The sequence below is a fragment of the Parambassis ranga genome, chromosome 2 (assembly GCF_900634625.1).
Source record: "Parambassis ranga chromosome 2, fParRan2.1, whole genome shotgun sequence".
Lineage (NCBI taxonomy): Eukaryota > Metazoa > Chordata > Actinopteri > Ambassidae > Parambassis > Parambassis ranga.
In genome coordinates, this window is record NC_041023.1 from 30,065,103 (window position 1) to 30,086,788 (window position 21,686).

Genomic DNA, 21,686 nt, shown 5'->3' on the forward strand with positions numbered 1-21,686 from the left:
TATGAGAGTGCAAAAGATGTAATGGTGCAAGACAGTGCAGTTGGGATAATGTAAACAGTCCAGGAATAGTTTAAGTTATAGCAGCTTATATGAGACTGGTATGACAGGATAGGGTAAAGGGCAACAGAGCTGGCAAGCCAGATTCTTTGAAATGACAATCCTTATTGACTCCTGCTGGGAGATCACAGTTGTCTCACTATTTTATCTCCATGATTGCACTGTTGTATTTTCCAACCAGATATGCAGTACAATATATGGGCAGATCTCTCACTCCTTGGCTTTGGTGGTGGTCAGCTTCAAACTCATTAGTCCTTTTGATAGATAAGAGGCTTGCAGCTGGAAAGCCACAGCACCAGTGGGTTTTTGTGGGTTATAAAAGCGATGTAATCTGGTTTTGGCAATAGAAATCTAAGGAGTTTAGTGAGGGAAAGACTAATTTGTGGATTTGAATTGGATTGAGACTCATTTAGAACCAGATCTAATGTGGCAAATGGCTGTAATCTGAGGCGGGCTGACAGAATTCGGGAAGAGAGCGGAGACAGCCGTGAGTGACACACAATATAACACAGGAAAAATACATAAAGCTTTTTTTGTCTTTCTCCTTCTCCTCTTGCTCCAAACTCATTTCCCCTTCACAGTTTCTGTCACCGAAAGAAAATTTGTTTTTTTAGTGGTTCTCTTCCTTTCCCATCAAACTCTCATTTTATTTTTCTATGCTCATCCACCCGATTTCTGCTTCCAACCCCCTTTTTCCTAACAGTAATCCTCTCCCTCCCATCTCTCTTTTTACTCTTGCTGTCAGATCTCTCTATCCACTCCAGGCAAATTACGTTTTTCAGATTACACCCCAATTAAAAGCCCCATTGGTACTCCGTTTGCATGCTGCAGCTCGTCTCTGGAAACCTTTAAATTAACTGTCTGGGTGCACAGAAAAAAGGGGAGCTTTAAAAAAACACTACTAGTGGCTGGAAAAAAACATATGTGCATGTTTGCGTATGTCTAATCGCAAACGGCAGCCCCCTGCTAAATCCCTATTAATGATCCTATTTACACTTGTTGCCAGATTGATCAAAGTTTAGCAGTTGTGTGATCTGCTGCCTTTTCATCTCAGCTGGTTTGGGTGGGGGTGTTTGCCTGCTTCATGTGTGATAGTCTGCGTGTGTATGGCGGGAGGTTGTTAGTTGGCACAGTATGGGGTGGGTGGCACAAACAAGGGTAAGACGCCATGATATAAAGGCCAGGAGCTGGGCAGCGTTTATATAGTGTCTGTGTAGTGTATGTGCAAATTGCTGGCTGAGATCTGAGGGTTAAAAAAACCATGCTTGATAGTGTAAGCCAACGGGTGCTGCAGAACACCGTAACATCTCACAGGGTAGCAAAGTGGATGGAACAACTGGTTTAACAAGTATTCTTTCCATTGTAATATCATATTTTAAACATGTCCCTGCAAATGGAAAACAGAAATGTTTCACTTTTGACCTCTTTCAGGAGGAAGCTCTAATTACTGCAATAGATAAGACGAAGAAGTCATCCAGTCAGATTAAAAAACATAGGAAATTCTCATTGCTTTGTTTGTTGTTACAAACTGGAATGAAATGCTGCCTCAAAGCAGCCAAGTGTCTCAGAATCAAAAGATGAAATGATCTGAACTCAATAGAATGAATGGATCATTTCAGCCTATATAGTGTAAATGAATACTTATTAATGTCCAACTGCTGATGACAACACCAGGTCACAGCCAGGCAGGACAATCCGTTGGCACAGACCTACCCATATGATGCTAACACATATCACTGTGTTGGCCTGAATCACTATTAAACTTCTTCTCTTCCTCGTTTTGTCTCTAGCCACTTGTTTCCACTTGCACTATCCCCATAGGTCTTTGCTTTCTTAATTGTTCCAAACAGAGGAAACCTCTGAAGTCACTCTCCCATATAAATATTATGTCATTCATTTGTTGGCTGCCAGACCTTTGGCCTGAAGCAGCTCAGACAGAGAGGAGGTTTGTGAGAGAAAAGTCAGATGGCAGAGAGCAATGCAGACAAAACAAAAAAAAGAAGGGAAGGGAGTGATAAAACATAGGGATTATAGCTGGAGAAAGAGGGTGAAAATAAAAGCATGGAGGATGGTAAAAAAAAGGCTGGCTGTTTTATAGACACTCTTCACTTAACCTCTAGGACCATTCATCAACTGGACAGAAGCTTAACACTTATGCACACAAGCATGTAAGATCTCTTTCATTGTCTTTATGGGCTTTTCCAGTAAAAGCACTTTCCTTAGTGCATTTGACACATCTCATCCACAAGCGAGCATGAGCTTGTTTAAACACACCCATAAACATATCCATGTCATATGCAGTATGTCGCTTTCACAAGACAGTGGGAGATTTATGACTTAACACTTTCACAGCAGCTACTTCATGTGTCCTCAGAATTTTTCACCTTAGCTGACACCTGGTGTGTGTTTTTAATTTATTCATTTGTATGTGACTAGAAGGTTGTATAAAAATGTTAGAAATTCAGTGTGATTTTAATCACCACTGCAACCACTGTAGGCCTAATTTTCATCAACAAATGTCTAGTTAAGCCTCTACATTATGCAATTACTCTAAATCCTGTGAAGGCCACCAAGAGAACTTCACATAATCTGTCTCTTTTACCCCCCAAGAGGAAGAGTTTTTCCTGAAGTCTGCAAGGAAATAGGCCCATCATTCCATCAGTGAGTATTCAGAGCCTTATTGGCATGCAAATTTTCCTCTGACTGGCATCAATCATCTCTTTTATCTGCCCAACGGTAAGCCCAGTCTACTGGAGTTGACATTGACTTTTCCCACCTCATTGTGTGTGTGCTCAGACAGTCCTGTAGAGTGTGTTAGATTAGATTGAGGAGTAATACTTCTAATGGATGGGCTGAGAAGGTCAAAGACTCACCTATGAAGGGACTGTGAAAGAAGGAAACAATTGACAACCGACTGTATATGTGCAGTCTGCTTGCAGTCCCGTGTACGTTGCATTGTGTGTTATTATTATAATGTATAAGAATGCATAAACATGTTCAGCGAATCAATCAATTTGCAGCTGTTATTTACCTCCACAATGGTAAATCTTCACACTTGGAACTTGAATATGCATTATATGACACCAAATGGTGTTCAGAACATAAGGCCAAATTGCCCATGTTAACTTCCCCATTGAGCCCCACTGAATCCCATAATAGTAGATAAACAGTTGCCTAGCAACAGAGCCTAGCAACAGCAGCAGTGTAGATATGCTATCACTGCTCTGGAAACTCGGGGGGAGACATGGCTCCACTTTCAGAAAGCAGGCGTTTATTAACAGAGGGCCCAGGGAAAACATCAAACTCTACTGAAAATGGATCTGCTGTATCACTTGTAATGTAGACACAGATCCTTTCCCAACTGTATGCTACCACAATGAATCACTTCTGATGAGTTGGTGTTCAAGGCTGGCTCACATTTCTGTTGACACACACACTCGTGCAGCTACAAGGGGAAATATCCAACAGAGATGGGAAAAAAGTGATTGCGGCCTGCGAGTATGAGGCAGGGTGGTGACAAAGTTGACAAATACAGCAAAAGACTGTGAAGGTTTGTTATGTATTCTGTCTACATTGCAGATGCTGCCAACAACAGGAAAAAGGAAGAAATAATTTATATTAAAACATCTCTTTGTCTCTTTAAAATGCTGTAGACAGCTGATTGCATGAGTTAATTGATGTGTGCAATTTGTCAAAGTTCTGGACATACAATACTTACTTAAGTGAACCACATTAACACAGACAGCAGAGATGGCCTAGAGCACAAGTGCATCTCCTCCATTAACTCAGAATACAGTCTGGCACGCTGCAGCCTGAAGACAAAACGCCTTTTTCTCTCAACTGATGAGTAATTTCACTCCTCATCCATAAATCAATTATGCATAATCCCCCGATACAAAGAATTAGTGGCCATTTAACATGAGGAAGTTAAGTGTTTGAGTGTGCTGAGTGCATGCACATGAACACATCTAAGTATTTATGCAGGAGCAGCATGAGTGATGATTTGCTTAAACAGGGATAGTTATGGTGACGTAAACATTCTTTATTTCTGACTAAGCACAAAGTGATGCACTAGAAAACAAGCTTGGAGAGCAGCACAGAGACCATTGACATAATATAAAAGGCTATACACCACAGAGCAACACTCCTTTAACACTCCTATTATATTCTCTCATGGCTTACTGCCATTTCAGCAAATGATTTTCAGCATCTTAACCCAATATAGCTGCATTTAAATATGTGTGTTCACAACTTAGCTGTGATTTTTCATAAAATGCCATTTTTATTTCAGGCATCACGTGTTGGGACACAGTTATAGCATATAGAGAGAAGACTAAAAATAATAACCAATTATGGAACAAATATCTGAAGGAGACAAAGTACAGAATTAGCATCTATGGTCAAAGAAGGTAAGGAAGGAAGGAAGAATACAGAATTTACCACCTAATATATGCATAAGCAAAAATAAATAAATAAATAAAAACACAGTCAGCGCTCCGGGGCTCTAGCACTTTTCCCGGCATTCTTCTGGGATAAATGAAACCTAAATAATGTTTCCCTGAGAGAATAGACTGCACCCTTCATTCCTCCTCATTTGCTCGTTTTGTTCGTTTTGCATATCATCCCATGTGCACTTCCCCCCATCCAACATTTCTCCACCCACAAAAACTACTCTGTTCCCAAATTGGCATCGAAAGCTCATTATTCTTCTACCAATAGACACGCTGGCCCTGTGCGCAAGTCAGACTGGAGCAGCTCATCCAGCAGCTGCTAACTGGCCTGATGATCTCGGGTAAGCCTGGAGTGAGGAAATCTTCACTAAGAGAAGCAAAAAAGAAGCCAAAGCGTGGTGCAATATCAGCTTTCTACGCGAGCATTTGATGAGTGTGAGACTGACAAACAGAACAGCCAATCATGTGGGGAAAGCAGTGAGGGGCAAAGAGGGAGGGAGAAGCTCCTTCTCCGAGCTCTGGCATCTGTCTCTACCTCCCCGTTGTCCTGCTTCTGCATCCGTCTGGATAGAAGTGAGCGGGACTGATGTTTCTATTTCAGAACGTGTCTCCCTTGGCGTGTTTTCATCGGCCAAGTCTGTAGCCCACGCTGTGTGAAACAGGGTGCCTGCCAACACGTTCTAACATACACAGTTACATCTGTAGTGTGCTAAGCCGGCGGGGAATTACAGCCTAAACTGTAGGGCATTGTATCACAACATAAGGTACTTGTGAGAATAAATAGAGCTAAACGAGCATTCACCTTTAAAAGCCTATTTTGTATGTGCCAATGATACAATGTGATGCAAGAATGATGCATGCCATGTTTGATTATTACATTTGAAATGGATTTAATTGAAATTCTTTTATTAAGGATCTAATGGGAAAATTGCAGTCCAAAACAGAAGACGACTCCATCAGTCAAAACAGTTAGTGCTAAGAATGTACACACAGTTTTGGTTTTTACTTTTCTGACAGCACTTTGTATATTGCAGAGCTTATTGGACTGGACTCATAGCTGATAGTTTAGCTGCTATTGCAGAACGAAGGCCAAGCAATGGTGGTGGCGGCAGAAGGAGGGGAGGACAGTGGTTTGGTTGGTTTGCCAGTTGTAGGAGCGGGCAGCTGAGACTAAACGGCAATAATGGCCTAACGAGGAGAGATCTGGAGAGCCAAACCAGATGGAACGGCTACAGCCACGTGCCTGCCCGGCTCTCTCATGGCTTTGTTAGCCAAACACAGACCCAGATTTAATCAAAAATGCAGATAAAATGATGGGTGGGGTGATAAAATGAGACTATTTTTGTAATATTATGTAGTTTCTCCAGTCTCCCTTTATGTGCCTTTCTGCGGTTCTCACTCCCTCTCCCTCTACCCAGACTCTTTCTCTGCTTGATATTCAGCACATTTGGTGACTAAGGTTTTTCTCCCTCTCTGTACTAAGGGCTTAGCTTTAATGAAAGGGGAGAGGTTGATTACATATGGGGAGCAAAAACTAGGCCTCCATCTCCAGGGATGAGTGTAGTAGATGAAATGCTGTGCTGAGTTTTAGTCAACAATAAAAACAGAGAAAAACGGGAGTTAAGGTTGGGGGGGTGTGCACATCAGCATGTCCTTGGAAGTCAAATTTCCCAGGGTGCTCAAGTGTCAGGAATCAAGGACATGGAGAATGGGATAACAAATATCCACGTTGCTGGCTTTTTAGAGGATTCAGGCAGGTACTACAAGGACACACTAAAGCATACACACAAATACACACATCTCTCAGCTTACACAGCTCCAGTTTGTTGTAGTAATGGTTAACCTAAATATTTGACTATTACAGCACTGAGCAATGGTTGGACTGGAGGTTGTGCTGGCTGATGTCATGCTGGCAGACAATATTTTGACAGACAGGGGAGGAACACATGATATTCCCAAAGCTTTTTATCCATTTGCTCACAAAAGAGTATTTCACTGTACAATAACTTCTCCCACCAGATCATTTGGGATACATTAGGTTAGATATATTGAGACATTGGAGAGAGAGACACAGATACTCTAAAACAACCTGTCTAAAATCATCAGGCAACTTCAGTGAGTGTGTGTGTACATATGTGTGTCCAGAGTTGGCAGTATTGGGAAGGGGATATTTTACAGCACTGCATCTGTGGTAAACCTTAGAAACATAATAGTATATAGTATATAGTAATACTGTAGTATAGATAGACAGAAGATCATATACACTACATTGTGTTTGAAACTCAACTATGTATTGGCTAGACAGTGGGGTTTATGCCCAGAGACCTGCAGTTTTTATTTTCACTAGTATATTGTGTACATAATCCAGGCATGCCAGACTGTGCTGGAGTAGGCAAGCCAAAGCCCAGACTTTAAATGACCCCAAAGACACCTGAAGATGGCACTCCAAGATGGGATCTGAAGTGAAAACTACTAATTTTCACCAAACTTACTAAACCACAATGTATCATTTTAAATTTACATTTTTTTGCACCAATTCTTGCCCTTTTCCTTAAACACAAGGAGTGTCTCTAACTGCAGACCCATAAGCCTTTGGGAAGGCTGCTGTAGCTGTGAAAAAAATCCACTTATTAAGGTTTGTTGAGAAATGGAAAAGAAAGGGTGATGAGAGAAGGTGAGACACAAAGGGAGGACCGAGGATATGTGTGCAAGATTACAGATGTTAATTTGTCCCACTGTTTATGTGCTTTTTGCCACTTTTTTCATATATCTTCCAGACCCTCTCTCCCTCTCTGTCTATCTCATTTGTATACTCTTAGTCCCTGCTACCTTCCATCTCACCTGTTATTGAGGGTATAAAGGGGCATCAATACCGCTGGTGCACTTCAGTGTCTTAATTTTAGACAGACAAACCCAGGGACCCTTTTTACAGTTGCATCTGCTTAATGGGTAAGTCGGAGTAATCTAAATCGCAACTCACTAACACCACTGCTTCTACATTAGAACCTGTATGTGTGCTTCTTTTCCAAGTAGGAGGAAAAGCTATGCAATATAAGAAAATGTGTAAACAAACAATAACACACAGTTTCTGTGAGAGCAAACTAAAGATTGAATTAGATGTAATACATGTGGTGCCTAATAAATGCTTGGAAACAAACAGAATACACCCGTATGCACACAAACACATGGGAAAAACAATGTTATTCACATATCCTACTTAATGGCACACAATTTGCACCTGCAGTCTCACCAGGTCGGACTACACCTACGTAAATGCACACAAACGGAACCCCTTCGACAGTACAGAGGATCTGCCGCCTTAGAAGGCTCCTTAGCAGTTAAGCTAAGCTATGAAGTACAGCTTACCCTAGCCTCACCTGTCTGCCTAGCTGCCTGCTAGCATGTACTGCAGGGAGGAGAGAATGACCCAGTTGTGAGGCAAAGTATTCACTGCAGAGACGGAGAGAGAGGGAAAGCAAAAGAAAGGAAAAGGTGTGTGAGGGCACTGGTTACCCCAAGAGACCCACGGTGTGCACGGATTGGCTGCAGGCATGCAAAGAAAGGAAGCAGTGAGAGAGGAAGAGGGAAGCTCACCTGCAGTGGTGTGTCCTCTATAACTGCACAGGCTCAGCCATAAATCACAGACAGGGAGAGAAAGTGAGGGACATCACAAAGAAAAGGATGGAGATTTAAAAGCAAGAAAAAAAAGAACAAGAGGGATGTGTAGCTTCTAGGAATCCACAGAGCAAGTGTTATTTTAGAAGTACAGGTGCTGAATGGGGAAAACAATGCATTTGTTTCAGTCATTTATCAGTGACTTTTCAGACAATTTGTTTCATACAAAATGATTTAAGTTTGTGTGAAGTGAAATAAAAAAGAAACAGTATAACAATATAAATTTGTAGTATCAGAGGCACTGATGGGAAATTACACTCTGGCCCTGGCAGAATTACTGCAAGCCATCCATCCACTGAGCTATACAGGAACACACCGTGTGATTAGTTGCTAGACATTGTATTGATTTTCTACTGCTGGAGCATAAATTAACTATCACTGTGCAAAGATTTGGCACACAGGCAAATAACAATGTAAGAAACTAAATTGAAATGATAATTACTACACTTTAATTTTCTTAGGGTGCAGCTACTGTAAACTTTTTTGGAGCTATTTAAATAAATATAAACCACCTTTAGGACTCATTAATTACGCATTGGAGAGCCCATGGCTTCACAGTCTGCTACACAAAAGTAATTAATGCCAAGCTAAGTGCTTCTTCCAATGCACTGGAAAAAAGCACAGCACAGCCATAGAGGGTGATTCTGTTCAACCACTGTTAAAATGAGAAGAAGTCCCTGCATGTGCAGGTGTGACTGTATCAAGAGACAGCTATGTTTGGAGTGTTTCTTTGTGGTTACCTAACCCAATGATCCATCAGCGGAACTGAACGAAAGCTTGGACATAATTACATACCCATTTGCTTCCTTGACACAAGCATCATATGGATGAAGAATGTTAACAGAGATGCTAATTAACTACCTGAAGACATACAGGCTTTCGTAGAGAGGTAGAGAAACTGTGAAGGGAGTGTTTTATAAGTATGAACATAGGAAATCCTTGGTGAGCAATTATTATGTCATGTGGAGGGCAGTGTTGTAAAATTCATGTGTCAAGCCACTATTATCCACACCTTTTTATTTCATTATTAAAAGGCACAAAGAACCACAGATGGGATTCAATTTTTAAAACGAAATTCTTAACTCTTCAGAAATCACTGTGTAGACTCTTGTGTGAATGGAATGTGTCCACTGTTCATGCTCAAAGCGTACAGATGTCAAAACTATGAAAAGCCTTTCAGCAGTACACTTTAGGCGCAATTTGGGTTTAGCCATAGTAACAAGGCTGGACCGGTTTTAAACTGAATAAATAATAATCGCACTGGCTTACCAGAGCAAGGCAATCAGCCTCCCCATTAAAGCCTGCAGAAAATATTTAGTCATCATCCTTAGGATAGGCAAAACTACCATACCACTGACAAGTCATAATGAGCACAGTGACATCTTCGAGGATTAGTCTATATTAGATTTTTGTTCATCTTGAGTCAACTGATAGCCAACTCTATGACATATAACTTAAAAGTGTCATTGTTACTTAGGATTTATGCAAAGACTTACTATAAATTGCTTCCTGATATGCCTGCCTGGCAAAAAAAATTAAATTGAGCAGCTTGGAAGGTACACAAGCTGCTAGCTTGTCTCACTGGACAGCCACACAACACCATGTTAATTGGAAAAGAGGGCGGGGTAAGTAGGAGGACGGACAAACACAATGACTGACAAACATACAGAAAGAAGTAGAAGAGAGGGGAGAGATAAAAGGACAGTTGTTCCTACAGGTTTCCTATTGGAATTTATTTTCCAGCTTCCATCTATTTGCAGTTCATTAAGGGTTAATTTAGCTGAAACAGAATCGCATTGTGTGAGGTACAAACAAATAAGCTGGATAGCTGAATTAAGACAGAGAAGACAGACAAAGCTAACTCACAATTTTCTGCGACGTTTGTTAGCATTTGCTTGTGTTAGAAGTACTGATCAAAAGATTTACATTAAAAAAAGTTCAAATATTGCAAGATGAATGCATCAAAGCGTCACAGCTTTGTGCGATTTGTTAGAATTAACCCAATTTACCAAAAGGTGGTTACAGTGTTTTACTCCAGAAAAAGGCAAATGTGTACAAGCACATAAGACTTTGTCATACACCAGCCGCTGAAGAGATTCAAAATGACACAACACAAATTTTACCTGTGATCAAAGCACAGATTCCAGATTACTTGGCAGCCCTGTGGTTCGTTTATGTCCCCAGATCTTAACTTATCTTTCCTGGCAGCTAACCTCATCTTAACCCTGAGCCAGCAAAACACAAGAGTCAGCTAAGGTTCAAACTGCCAGGAAACCGAAGGATCAGGCTCAAGTTTGCCATTTTTATTCTCCAACTTCACTGCTGGCTCAAGCATTAACAATCCACGGACATACTGCAGAGAATAGCCACTCAAATCACTTACAGCTCAATATGCTGCCACATACTGGTACTCTTCTCAGTAGGCGCAGACTCACAAGAGTGAAATGAACATCAAACTCTATTTCATCACTCTCACCCTCTCACTTTACCCTTTCTCGACATTCTCTCCATTTCTGTAGCTTTCATCCTTTATTCCTGCTCTGCAATTTTGCCCTCTACACTCTATCAGTCTCTCGCTGCTGAACTTTCCTTCCTGTGGCTGTTCAACCACTCTTTTCATTTCAGAGAAGATCTGGGTTAGAAAGCTTAGAAAAGTGTTAAAAATAACCCAGCAGTATAACATTGTGCTGACATTTTAATGTAGTTTAATGACTTCGAGCTGTAGTAGCAACTCATCAAGTTAGACCAAAATAAACAACAGCGTGTAACTCCGCATGGGCCGTTCATTGCTGAAGGCACTCCTTTGTGACAAGCACTGCAGCTTTGCAGGAGCTTAGAGCAATCGAGTAGTACTGAGTTAGTGCAAGTGTGCTTACACTGAGGTGGTGTCAATGTGCAGTGAAGCAGCTGGTTACCAAGGTTGGTTATATGTTTGTGTGTTTGCCTGCATGTGTGCTCAGTGCTGCTCAGTCCCTGACAGCTCATCAATTATAAAGGAACCTTGGAAAGGAGGAGTAAGACCAAGCTACAACAATGGCATCTATAAATACACACCTGAATGACACGAGTAACATGAGCAGCTATTTTTGTTTTGGATCACGTACACACATGTGAAGGTTGACAGCCGAGCATGGTGAACGTACAAGCAATGTCACCCACTACATCAGGGCACTTTGTGTAACTGTTGAGTCAGGCTGCTCTCTGCTCACCTGAGCGCCATGAGTCTAAATCAGAGAGATTGCTTTCCCCATTTCAAGTGAACAACCAGTTTGCTTATGCAGAAACACACCAATCCCTGGTGGCTCCTTGTTTTCTTTTATGTGTCTATGTCTGCGTCTCTGCATCCATCCATTTCTACTACTGTGTTTTGCTACTCATCTCTCCATCTGTTATTCCTCTCTCACCATCATGCATTCACCTAACACTCTTCATCTAAGTTTTCTCTTCCACCCAAAACCTGCATTTTGCTGCAGCTCCATACCTCTCACTGCCCTTACTAAATACAATATGGATTCTGCCTGCATTTACACTGCATGACTACTAGAGGACATTGCAGTGTCACACAAGGCAGTCACCCCCGTCTGATCTTCTTCACAGGCTGCTAATGGTCATGAACCCCCATGATTTTGTATGATCATGATCAATATATACACAACAACTCCTATACAAATATGAAACGCACATTACCAAGCAAATCCACAAATCTAGGCTCTATAAACAAACAGTGTGCTCCACTACTTACCAGATGAACAATGCAGCAATAACAGTTTTGAGAAAATAAGCATAGGTGAAGGAGGGTGACAGAGGCTGCAGAGGGATTCCCATACACTGATTTCCCTTGACACATCTTTCAGTCTCTACAACAAATAGCAGAGCAAAGCTGGGTAACTGACAGCAGTTAATACAGCGAGACCACTACACCAACACTCTAATATTGTGTGTTCAATCAGCCTTATACCTGTGAGCTGGACATCATCTGTCATCGAACAGCAGCTCACTATCATCAGCTCATAATGTTCACTCAACATAATAGTGTGGGTAATGCTCTGAGCTTTCCTGGGAATTAATAAACACTGAATACATCCTAATATAAACTCTAATACATGTGTCATCCCTGCACTGATGCTTTCTATACATTCAATCCTGTGCGCGTGGAGCAGCCTGTGCTGCCATGGCAACTCACATCTGAGGATTCTTTAGTGTGTGCTGCAGCGCGAGCTGGTGTGGGAGCAACAAAACACACACATGCACACACACAGTGCCAAGGCAACTAGCAAGACAGCTGAGGAATACTTAACAGTAGGGGAACATTGACATTCTGGGAATACTGGCTGAATACTGGCTGAATACTGGCTGAATACTGGCTGAATACTGCAGCAGTTTAAACCACTGGCCGGGAATGAATGGACAACTGGGTGGGGTTGTAATGGTATCTTGCCAGGGTGATAATATCAGTGTGAGTGTGTGCACCTATGTTGAAGAGAATTGTGTTTATAGCATAACGAGTGTGGAGAGCAGGTCCAAATCATAAACCACTGTCCTCACACACATGCACATGATGCATGCCCGTCCTGCAGCATATTTCATCATTAGCTTTAAGCAGTTAATCCTCTGCTCCACTGACCACGGCTCAGCTCAAACCCATTTCAATAATCTGCATCTGGGGCTAACCAACCCATCATACACACAGACACAGAGACAAGCACACACAAGCATGCAAAACAAGGACACAATCAACCCACAAAACATATGGTGATGGTCCAGAGAAATAACTCTCAAGCAAAAGCTCTCACACCAGCACACAATCATCTATCTGTACATCATCTATTGTGCTGACAGAGAAGCCGGTTAGAAAAAAAATCCCTGTTCATTTATTAGACAGAGGATGCCACAGACAGAGTGAAGGGGAAAAGGGATTGCTATAGCTGAAGAGAGGGGTAATGAGACAGTCAAGTCAAGGGAGGCTGTGCGGAGCACGAAACAGAAATTGACAGAGGTTGCCTCAAATGTGAGAGTTTGACCTTTACCTTCCCAACAACAAACATTAACCATTCAGTGTTGGAATTGACCTGTTTCTCCCTCATGCCATCTCTCCAGACAACCTTAAATGACAGATCTCTCTGTATCTCTACAGCACTAATCTTCTTCAACAGTGTGCAAGATTCATTTATCTTTGTCTTTATCTACATTATCATTCTACCCTCTTATTTTCATGCCCCCCCCCCCCCCACTTGCTTCTATTTGTCCCTTTTTTCAGTCTGACTAGAACTGATTGAAAAGTTTCAGCACAACAACTGTGTCACAGAGATTGACACAACATTTACCTTTGCCCAAATACTGAAAAAAATAATACTCCATGGAAAAGCTATCCACGAAGAATCCAAGAACCACGCACATGTCTAATTTTTTAAACACCACCTTTGGCAGTGCTTTGTATAAATTGGTAATATCTAGGACACAGAAACACATTTATCTGGAGCAACCTCACTACTTTTGCATGCTCTGCTTTGCTCATTTTTGTGCCACTGTCTATGTCAAGTTCAAGGTTAGCTGCTCATTGTATTGAGCGCCAATTTCTCCCCCTTTGGGATGGACAGAGGGGAGATGCATTAGCACCTCTGCAGGTGGCCCTCAATCTCTTCTCTTCCCTCTCTTTTCCCTCCACTTCCACACCTCCCTCTTGCCCCTTAGTCCACCTCTCCAGCCATGGCCCCATGGAGATACCTGGCCAAGCTTTGTGTGTGTGCGTGGGCTGTTGTGTGGGTGTTCACTGATGCATGCATGTATGCTTATCTCAATGCATGCAATTATCAGGCGAGTTTCAGGCAGGTGTTTCTACACCACCAATGTGCATCTATCATTTCCATGTGTAGCTTGACCAGATGACCATAAACTAAACTAAAGCCAACAGGGGGTTAAGGCTTTCCCCTTGACCTGCTGCTGTGTACTGACCTGCAGTAAATAGGTTTAAACCTTACCCAGCCCCAGCCTTTTATCTCCATCACATCTCCATCTCCTCCTTAAGCCACAGACCAACGAACACACAAACTGACCGACAGACAGGCTGACAGAAGCCATATGGTCCATTCACTTCCAGTGGCAGGAGGTAGCCATCAAAGAGCTTTCACAGCAACTCCACTCAGCCATGGACAGATAGATCGAGGGTGGGAGAGAGATGAAGGGAAGTGGAAGAGGGAAATTATGAGGAGAGGGCAAACAGAGGTGGAGAAAAGGAGGGGAAGTAAAGCAATAAGAGGAGAAAGAGGTAAGAAGCACAAGAAAAATAGAGAGGTGAACATATTCTATTCATTTAAGAATGAAGAAGGCACAGAGATGTCTCTTCTATACAAAGGAGGGCAGTACAATTAGACACACAAATAAGAATCATCATGAGAGACATACAACAAGAGTAGGCATGTCAGTGAATGACTGTTTTGCAATAAAAAGTTAATTAAAATCCATTTAGCAATTCTGCAAATATTTTTGCATGACCTGTAATGAATTACAGGTACTAGTATCAAATGTGCATAACCCTATTGAGAACAGATTTTGTTAGCATCAGTCCCATTGAGTACACACATGGCACAATCCTGTATTCTGATATACAGACCCTCCATTATACTAGCAACATTTTACTCTAACCCCCATTACATTAACCTCTTTCACAAGCAAATTGAATTTAATTCACTCAGCTTCCTACTCTGCTCAACTTCATGATGTCATAAACGTGGGCCTGTAAACACTAACATTCAACTACCCCCAAACACCACTCCATTAAAGTCCATCCCCTCTTTTTTTACCGTAATGCTTATATTTATTCAGGGCAGTGTGTTAGTCACAAGATCATAAATAATACTGATGAAATAACAGTGAAAGACAGCATGCGTGAGAAGATCTGAGAGAAAGAAAGCGGATGGGGGGGGGGGGGGTTGAGGGATGGAACAAATAAGGTGGAGGACTGCGTATAAATCAACATCCATTAGTCGAGGGGTTATAAAGTCACTGATGAAGGAGGTGGACTGAAGCTCAGACTTTTTATTGTCTTGTTGTTGTCTGTTATTGCCTGTGATGTCATCTAATGGTATACAGTTAATGACAGGGAAGGGGAAGTATGTACATGGGAGGGGAGGATGGGGTTGTAATGGGGCTGCTGTGTTGACACAGAATATTGATCACCTTTGAGTGTGAGGGTTCTTTGCCCGACTATAGATTACCATATGTACAAAAGCTGATATTCATTCATATTGAGAACAAAAAACAATGCCACAACAATCTTGAAGCTTTTACTTACCGTACATGAAATTCTCCTCACCTCACCAGAAAATAAAAAAATAAAAAAATAAAATGTGGTGGGCGTTGTCACCAGGGTCATGTACCATGTAAAAGGATCACTTTTAACACAACTGTGATCTTTTCCTAAACTTAAAGTAGTGAATTATGACTAAAAATGATTTTACTCAATATTTCTAAGATGAAAGATGAAGTTATACTGAACAAATTATATTTTACAGTGAATATGTTATTTGGGAGGGATGCTTTGAGAAACACGTAGATGTAAATGGTTTCTGGTTTTTGTGATGTGAAAGCACTAAAAGCACTATTTGGAAATCCCTGAAAAGCCCATAAAGCTTTTAACACTCAAGGCTACCACATTTCAGATTTCTAACTCACACTTATCATTACAGATGAGCAGTAGGTATTAAATATGATTACACCTTTCCCAAAAGAAACATCTGTTGGCACCTAGGGTTACCGCATGGCAAATCACTACCTCAACCATTTTGTCATCAGGAGGAACAAAGCAACAACAAATAGGAGTAATTAACCAGTAATTAAGAACAACAATGTAAAACCCAACACTCAAAGCATGTATAGCAGAAAAAAGGGCTGCTTATTCTGGCCTCTTCACATATTCTGCTTGAATTTTCACCATTCCCGATATTTTGTGGCCCCCCACTTGACATCAAAGTTTAGTGTTAGTGCGGCCCGCACATTTTTCTCACACGCACTTATTTACTGAGGCTTGTCCTGTGCATTTTATTTTTATTATTTGCCCCGCCAGTATTTCTCTGATATTTAGTTTGAATTTTTTTTGAGGAGTGCCAGCCTCCGTTCTGCTGCAGTGAACAACTTATTTTCATGTTAAAGCAGCTGGACATATTTTATTTAATTTCTATTTACAATAGATTTTGTTATACTAGCCTACATAAATGTCATTGTCTGTACTGTATCCCCAATGGTACAGCAAATCACTCATTAACAAATATGACATGCAGTTTATTTAGTAAACAATGTTTAGATTTTAGTCTTAGTGAAACTGAGGGAAATTCAGGCCCAGAAAAATCACCTCTTATCAATTCGATCGATATTCGATTGTCATTCAACTAACGATTATTGAATTAATCAATAATTTGCATCCCTATTCTGACCTGTTATTAATAAAGATTGAGACGATTGGACCAGTTGTACTTTTTTGGAATATTTGAAACCCTTTTTTTTTTAATGTGGCCTTAATGCGGCCCAGCCTCACCCAGACTATACCCCCAGCGGCCCCCCGGGTAATTTGACTTTGAGACCCCTGCCCTATACCCTCAACAGACTGTTCCTACCTTCTTACTAAATAACATTCATTTCTGACTCTGAACTCTGTCCAATCTCCCCCCTGCAGCTCAACTTACTTCCCTCTGCCGACCGCCCCAGAATTAGTCTCAACCATGGCCCTATGTGTGTGCTTGTGTGAGAAAGGAGGGTAAAAGTACAGAAGCTACCATGCTCTATCACACCTAGCAGCAGTGCATCATCCCATTAGCTCTGAAAAGAGCTGCCACACACAGGAGGGCACAGGGGCATGAGGGAAGTCTGAGGTGGAAGCCAGACACACCAAAACCCAGCTTATCCAGTGCTGTTTAACCCTGAGGGGACAAATCTTGTTTAGCCAAGCGCTCTGCTGTCACACAGAGTGTGACATGCTTTTCACGACACACAGTTATGGTCAAAGATGTCCGCAAATGCAAAGGGGAACACTCCCTGCAGGAAAAAAAGAATTTCACAGGTTTCCAAAGGCTTCAGAGTCATTACAGGCCATTTCTGTTTGTATGTATATTACTATACAACCATGACCTGACTCAAACAACATCCTAATCATATTCAATAAACTATTATGTGTATGTACTCAATAAATGACATATATTTCCTAATTCTGATCCATTAATTTTGCCTCACGAAGAGATAAAAAAAGTTTGTCTAATCGATTCTGCAACATGCTGATCTGTGCTGTCTAGCAAGTTCTGCAACATGCTGATGTGTGCTACAATCTGCCCCCAGGGCTTGGGATTTTATACCAGTCCAAAGTGAAGGAAAAGTACAGCGGATACTCCTGATACCGGCTGTATACGAGTGTATGTGTGATATATGGTGCAGTGTGTGAGGAGGATGTTGAGAGATACCAGATAGGTTTGGCTGTAGGAATAAAACCCCCTTAGGGGCTCTCCTGATCCCTTTTTCTCAAAACACACACATACACACTCGCTCAGTTTCTCTCCACAGGAACTCTTCCTCTTTTCAGTATCCCTTTTTTTCATGTACGCACACACACCTCTTCCTACTGCAATACAGTCGACTCAGCTGATTTGTCTGAAAGTCAATCTGCCTTACTACTACTATCCTTCCTCCAATCCAGCAGTCCCCAATTCCCAACCCTTACTACACATTCTGACAGGGAGAAACCGAATCTCTGCTTCCATCAGTTTAACCATCTTTGCTAGCTTTTCAACCAGCATTTCCCCTCCTTACCTTCTTAACTTTTCCGCTTTTTGTCCCTACGAAGACCAGAGAGTGGTTCTTGTAGACGTAGGCGATGACAGAGGCCATTTTGTCGACGGCATCAGAAAAGAGAGGCTTGCCGCGCACCATCTCAGACACACCCAAAGGTGCATTCATGTCGAGGCCACAGAAGTCATCATCGATGGTCAAGAGCTGCAGTGGAGAAGTAAACAGGAATTAAGTACAAAAGGAAGATGCATTTCTATAACAGGGATAGTTAGGGATCAACAAAGATGAAACATTTTGTGTGACAAAAACAATGAGCATTTATGATTTGGTTCATCTACTGTTCTACATGCAAGATATAACAAATTCGGAAACAAGTAAGAAAAAGATGAAGATGGAAAAAGACTGCAGTCAGCCTCTAGTTCTGTAATAGCGCCAGAGGCTGCTCTGTCAGGCGCAATTCCCCACCGTCCACCCAATGCAACAGCAACTGCAGAGATGCCTGTGCAGCAAGAAATTCAATGTGAAGTGATTCAAAGTGAAACAAAAAAAAGAGAACGCTGCACCATCACCACAATGCATCTGGAAACAGCAGACAGAAATACAACTAGATGTAGGTTCATCTATTTTGATTTCAGTGTGGACATGCTGCTGTGATTTTTGTAATTTTATACATATAGGTGTGCTTCATGTCTTGTGCCTCTGCTTTTTGTATTTGCATGCATGAGTTTAATCCTGTTGGGGTATATTCTTCCCAATCACTGTGGGCAGAATGACTTATGGGTTTTGATAAGAGAATAATGGCGCTGGGGATTGGTCATTATTCTGGGAGCATGGATGGATTTGAAACACTTGGTTTGGGACTGAGGCAGGCACTGCTTGATTAATAGCTTAGCAATGCAGTGGGTTGCTGTGGGGAGAAATGCCTTGGCAGGTGACGCTGGCTTTACAGTCTCTAAAAAAGCACAGAAATTAGATGAGATAGTGGGCATGAGTTATGAATTCACTGTATTGGGCCGATGAAAAGACATTACTAAATGCATTTGAATATTCAAATGATGTCCTTACAAAGCATTATGAGCAACAATAATTGGGTATGTGCAAGCTGATAACAGACAATTATGAACCAAACACTGAATTTGAAATGAAGTTAAATAACAAAATGCAATATTTCTGGGCCAAATGAATATGCAGAAACATCCTAATATTCAACCAGGTACTGCTTCACAGTTGTCAAGTTGCCGTCTACATCCATATCTGGATGCATACTCTATAAAAGGTGTATTTTGATAGCACAAGAAGTTTTGACCTGGTGGACATGTGGAAAATTTATAAAAAAAAGTGTGTTGAAATTTCTTGGATTTGTAGCATATGAAACTTATTTATAGCTAAAAAACAGTGTACCCCTCTGATTTTCTGCAAATCTTCTGTCATTGCACAACATATCACTAAAGGTAGGCCATTATCATCATCACCATTATCAGAAACCTCAGACAGAGCCACAGAGAACATATGGGATCTACTTTCATTAAACAAATGGAGCATGGTTGGTCTAGGCCACGACTTTAGGCCATTATATGGGGTTATATGGAGTGGCATTATTGATCAACAGAACTGACTTAAATTTGGGTGAAGATCATGTCATTTGGCTCATATGAGACTCAATAGTAGAACATGGAAAAGGGAGAGAAGATATACCAAAGCAGACTACAATGACAAAGAGTAAACAAAGATTTGAGCACAACAAACACCAGTCATGCAGACACTTTCCAATTTCCATCTTTTACACAATGAGTTTCTGTCAAAAATGTACTTCTGTCATGTGATCGCTGCTCCCATTTCAATCAGGGTCGCTCTTTAAAGGGTCACATCCCCTCACACTAAGATACTCTAGCAATCAATAATTCAGTTTCTATGTATTTATTCTTATTCCTTCTTTACGTGACTGAGGAAAAACACCCTCTTCACTTTGCCATCAGTTACAAAGGATACCCATCATGTTTGGGTTCAAAGGTTAACAGGAAGAGGATATTTTATTTCTGTTTCTGCTATTTCCTCTCCTATTTATTCAGTTTCTGAAAATGCATGTGTTTTATTTAACAAGAAAAACATGTCTCTGTGTCTATGTAAGTAAAGGGGGGTGCACGTGATGTGTGAAAATGTGTTTTCTCTTTTCTTGCCAATGACACATGCTGTATTATTTCTGCTGGTTGCCAATCACCACCATCTCTGTAATCTGTTTTGCAATCTAATGAAATACACTTTCAGAAGGTAGACACATTTTCATTACACCACCAAAAACGTCTCCAGTCAGAATGCCAAATAATGTCAATGTAGACCTTATCATTGTTTCTATCATGTGTTATGCCCCTTGTCTTTCTCACAACCCCAACTCATTACTGCATTCAAATTAAATGAGAGGAGAAAAGTGAAGGAGACTCTCTGCCTATAAACTCTCCATCCCTGGATGTTGCACATACAATATTTGAACCAGTTTAGACACAAACGGGTGAAATTAGCTATATACATCTAAAAAGGTGTAAACTACATGATTAATAGCAGATTAGCCACCCAAATGAGTTGGAACTACAAACAGAAACTCATTTCTTACTCAAGCCTGGCAGGTATTTCAGCTAGCGTCCCGCAGCGTATAGCAACAGAGGAGAAAGATGGAGGGTTCCTCCCTGAAGACGGAGGGACAGGAGAGCAGAGTCTCTGTATTTGGACAGAGGCCAGGCACAGAGGCAGAATCAGGTCACTCTCAGCCGTATCCATCTCTCTGCTTCTGTCTGCCTGCCAGCACCAGCACAAAGAGAGCTCTCTTCTGGACTGTGCAGAGGGATCAGCAGATACAGAGTGGTGAAAAAGAGAGGGGGCAGTGGGTGCGCGCGAGAGAGTTGCTCAATGCGATTAGTAGGGGATTGAAAGAGATCCGCTCTCCAACGTTCTCTGATGTATGGCCTAATCTGGGCTTGCACTGTTGTGAGGGACCACTGCATTGGCTGCAAGTTCACAAAGTTAACGACACACGTTAAACCACAGAAACATTTCACTTCAAGTCACTGCCGAACCGAAGAGACCGTGTTCTCGCATTTCTAACATTCCTCTCATTTCCATCACTGTGAAGTATGTGAATATTTTCAAACCAATACCAATACATGCTGGTATGCTACTTCTGATCTTCAGTATAAATTTATTAAGCAACATTTGTTGACTATTATTACCTTGTTTTACTTCATTTATTGAGGTGTGCAAGGGAAATACAAAGACTGGAGTCAAATGAAATAAAAGTATCATAGCAGCTGCTCTTTGAAATAAGCCACTTGGACATCCAGTATTTTCCTCTTGCCCTACTGTGCTAAATGACTAACCTGCCGGGATGATTGGTGGCACTAGAGAATTATGTCATAACTAAGTGGGTTTGAAGTTCATTGTACAATATAATGTCAACATTCAATTTCGCTACAAAAAAACACCGTCAGCAGGACTTCTGCAGCGAAAATACTCGTTCTTGAAGTAAAACATAGTGCCTATAAATACAAGCTAGAAAAGTATACAAGAGAATGTTTAGTTCTCAACAACTGGGTGGTAATTAAAAATGGCCTAATCCATTAAAGATTTTATAAATCACTAAGTATTTACAATTAATTTGCTACACTGTAGACATTACAAACGTATATATCATATAGAATTTGCAGCCTACAGAGTGACCTAACTTTAGCAGGGCAGTGGAGA

General features: G+C 41.2%; 1 protein-coding gene across 2 annotated transcripts in view; it reads right to left on the minus strand.

Moving 5' to 3' along the window:
- The window catches only part of plxna4 (plexin A4), a 193,925-nt gene that overhangs the window by 143,317 nt on the left and 28,922 nt on the right, over nucleotides 1-21,686 (minus strand). For both annotated transcript variants that reach the window (XM_028432887.1, XM_028432876.1), the window contains exon 3: nucleotides 17,976-18,158. In XM_028432887.1, the coding sequence (XP_028288688.1) occupies nucleotides 17,976-18,158 (183 nt within the window). The remainder of the gene's footprint in view (nucleotides 1-17,975; nucleotides 18,159-21,686) is intronic.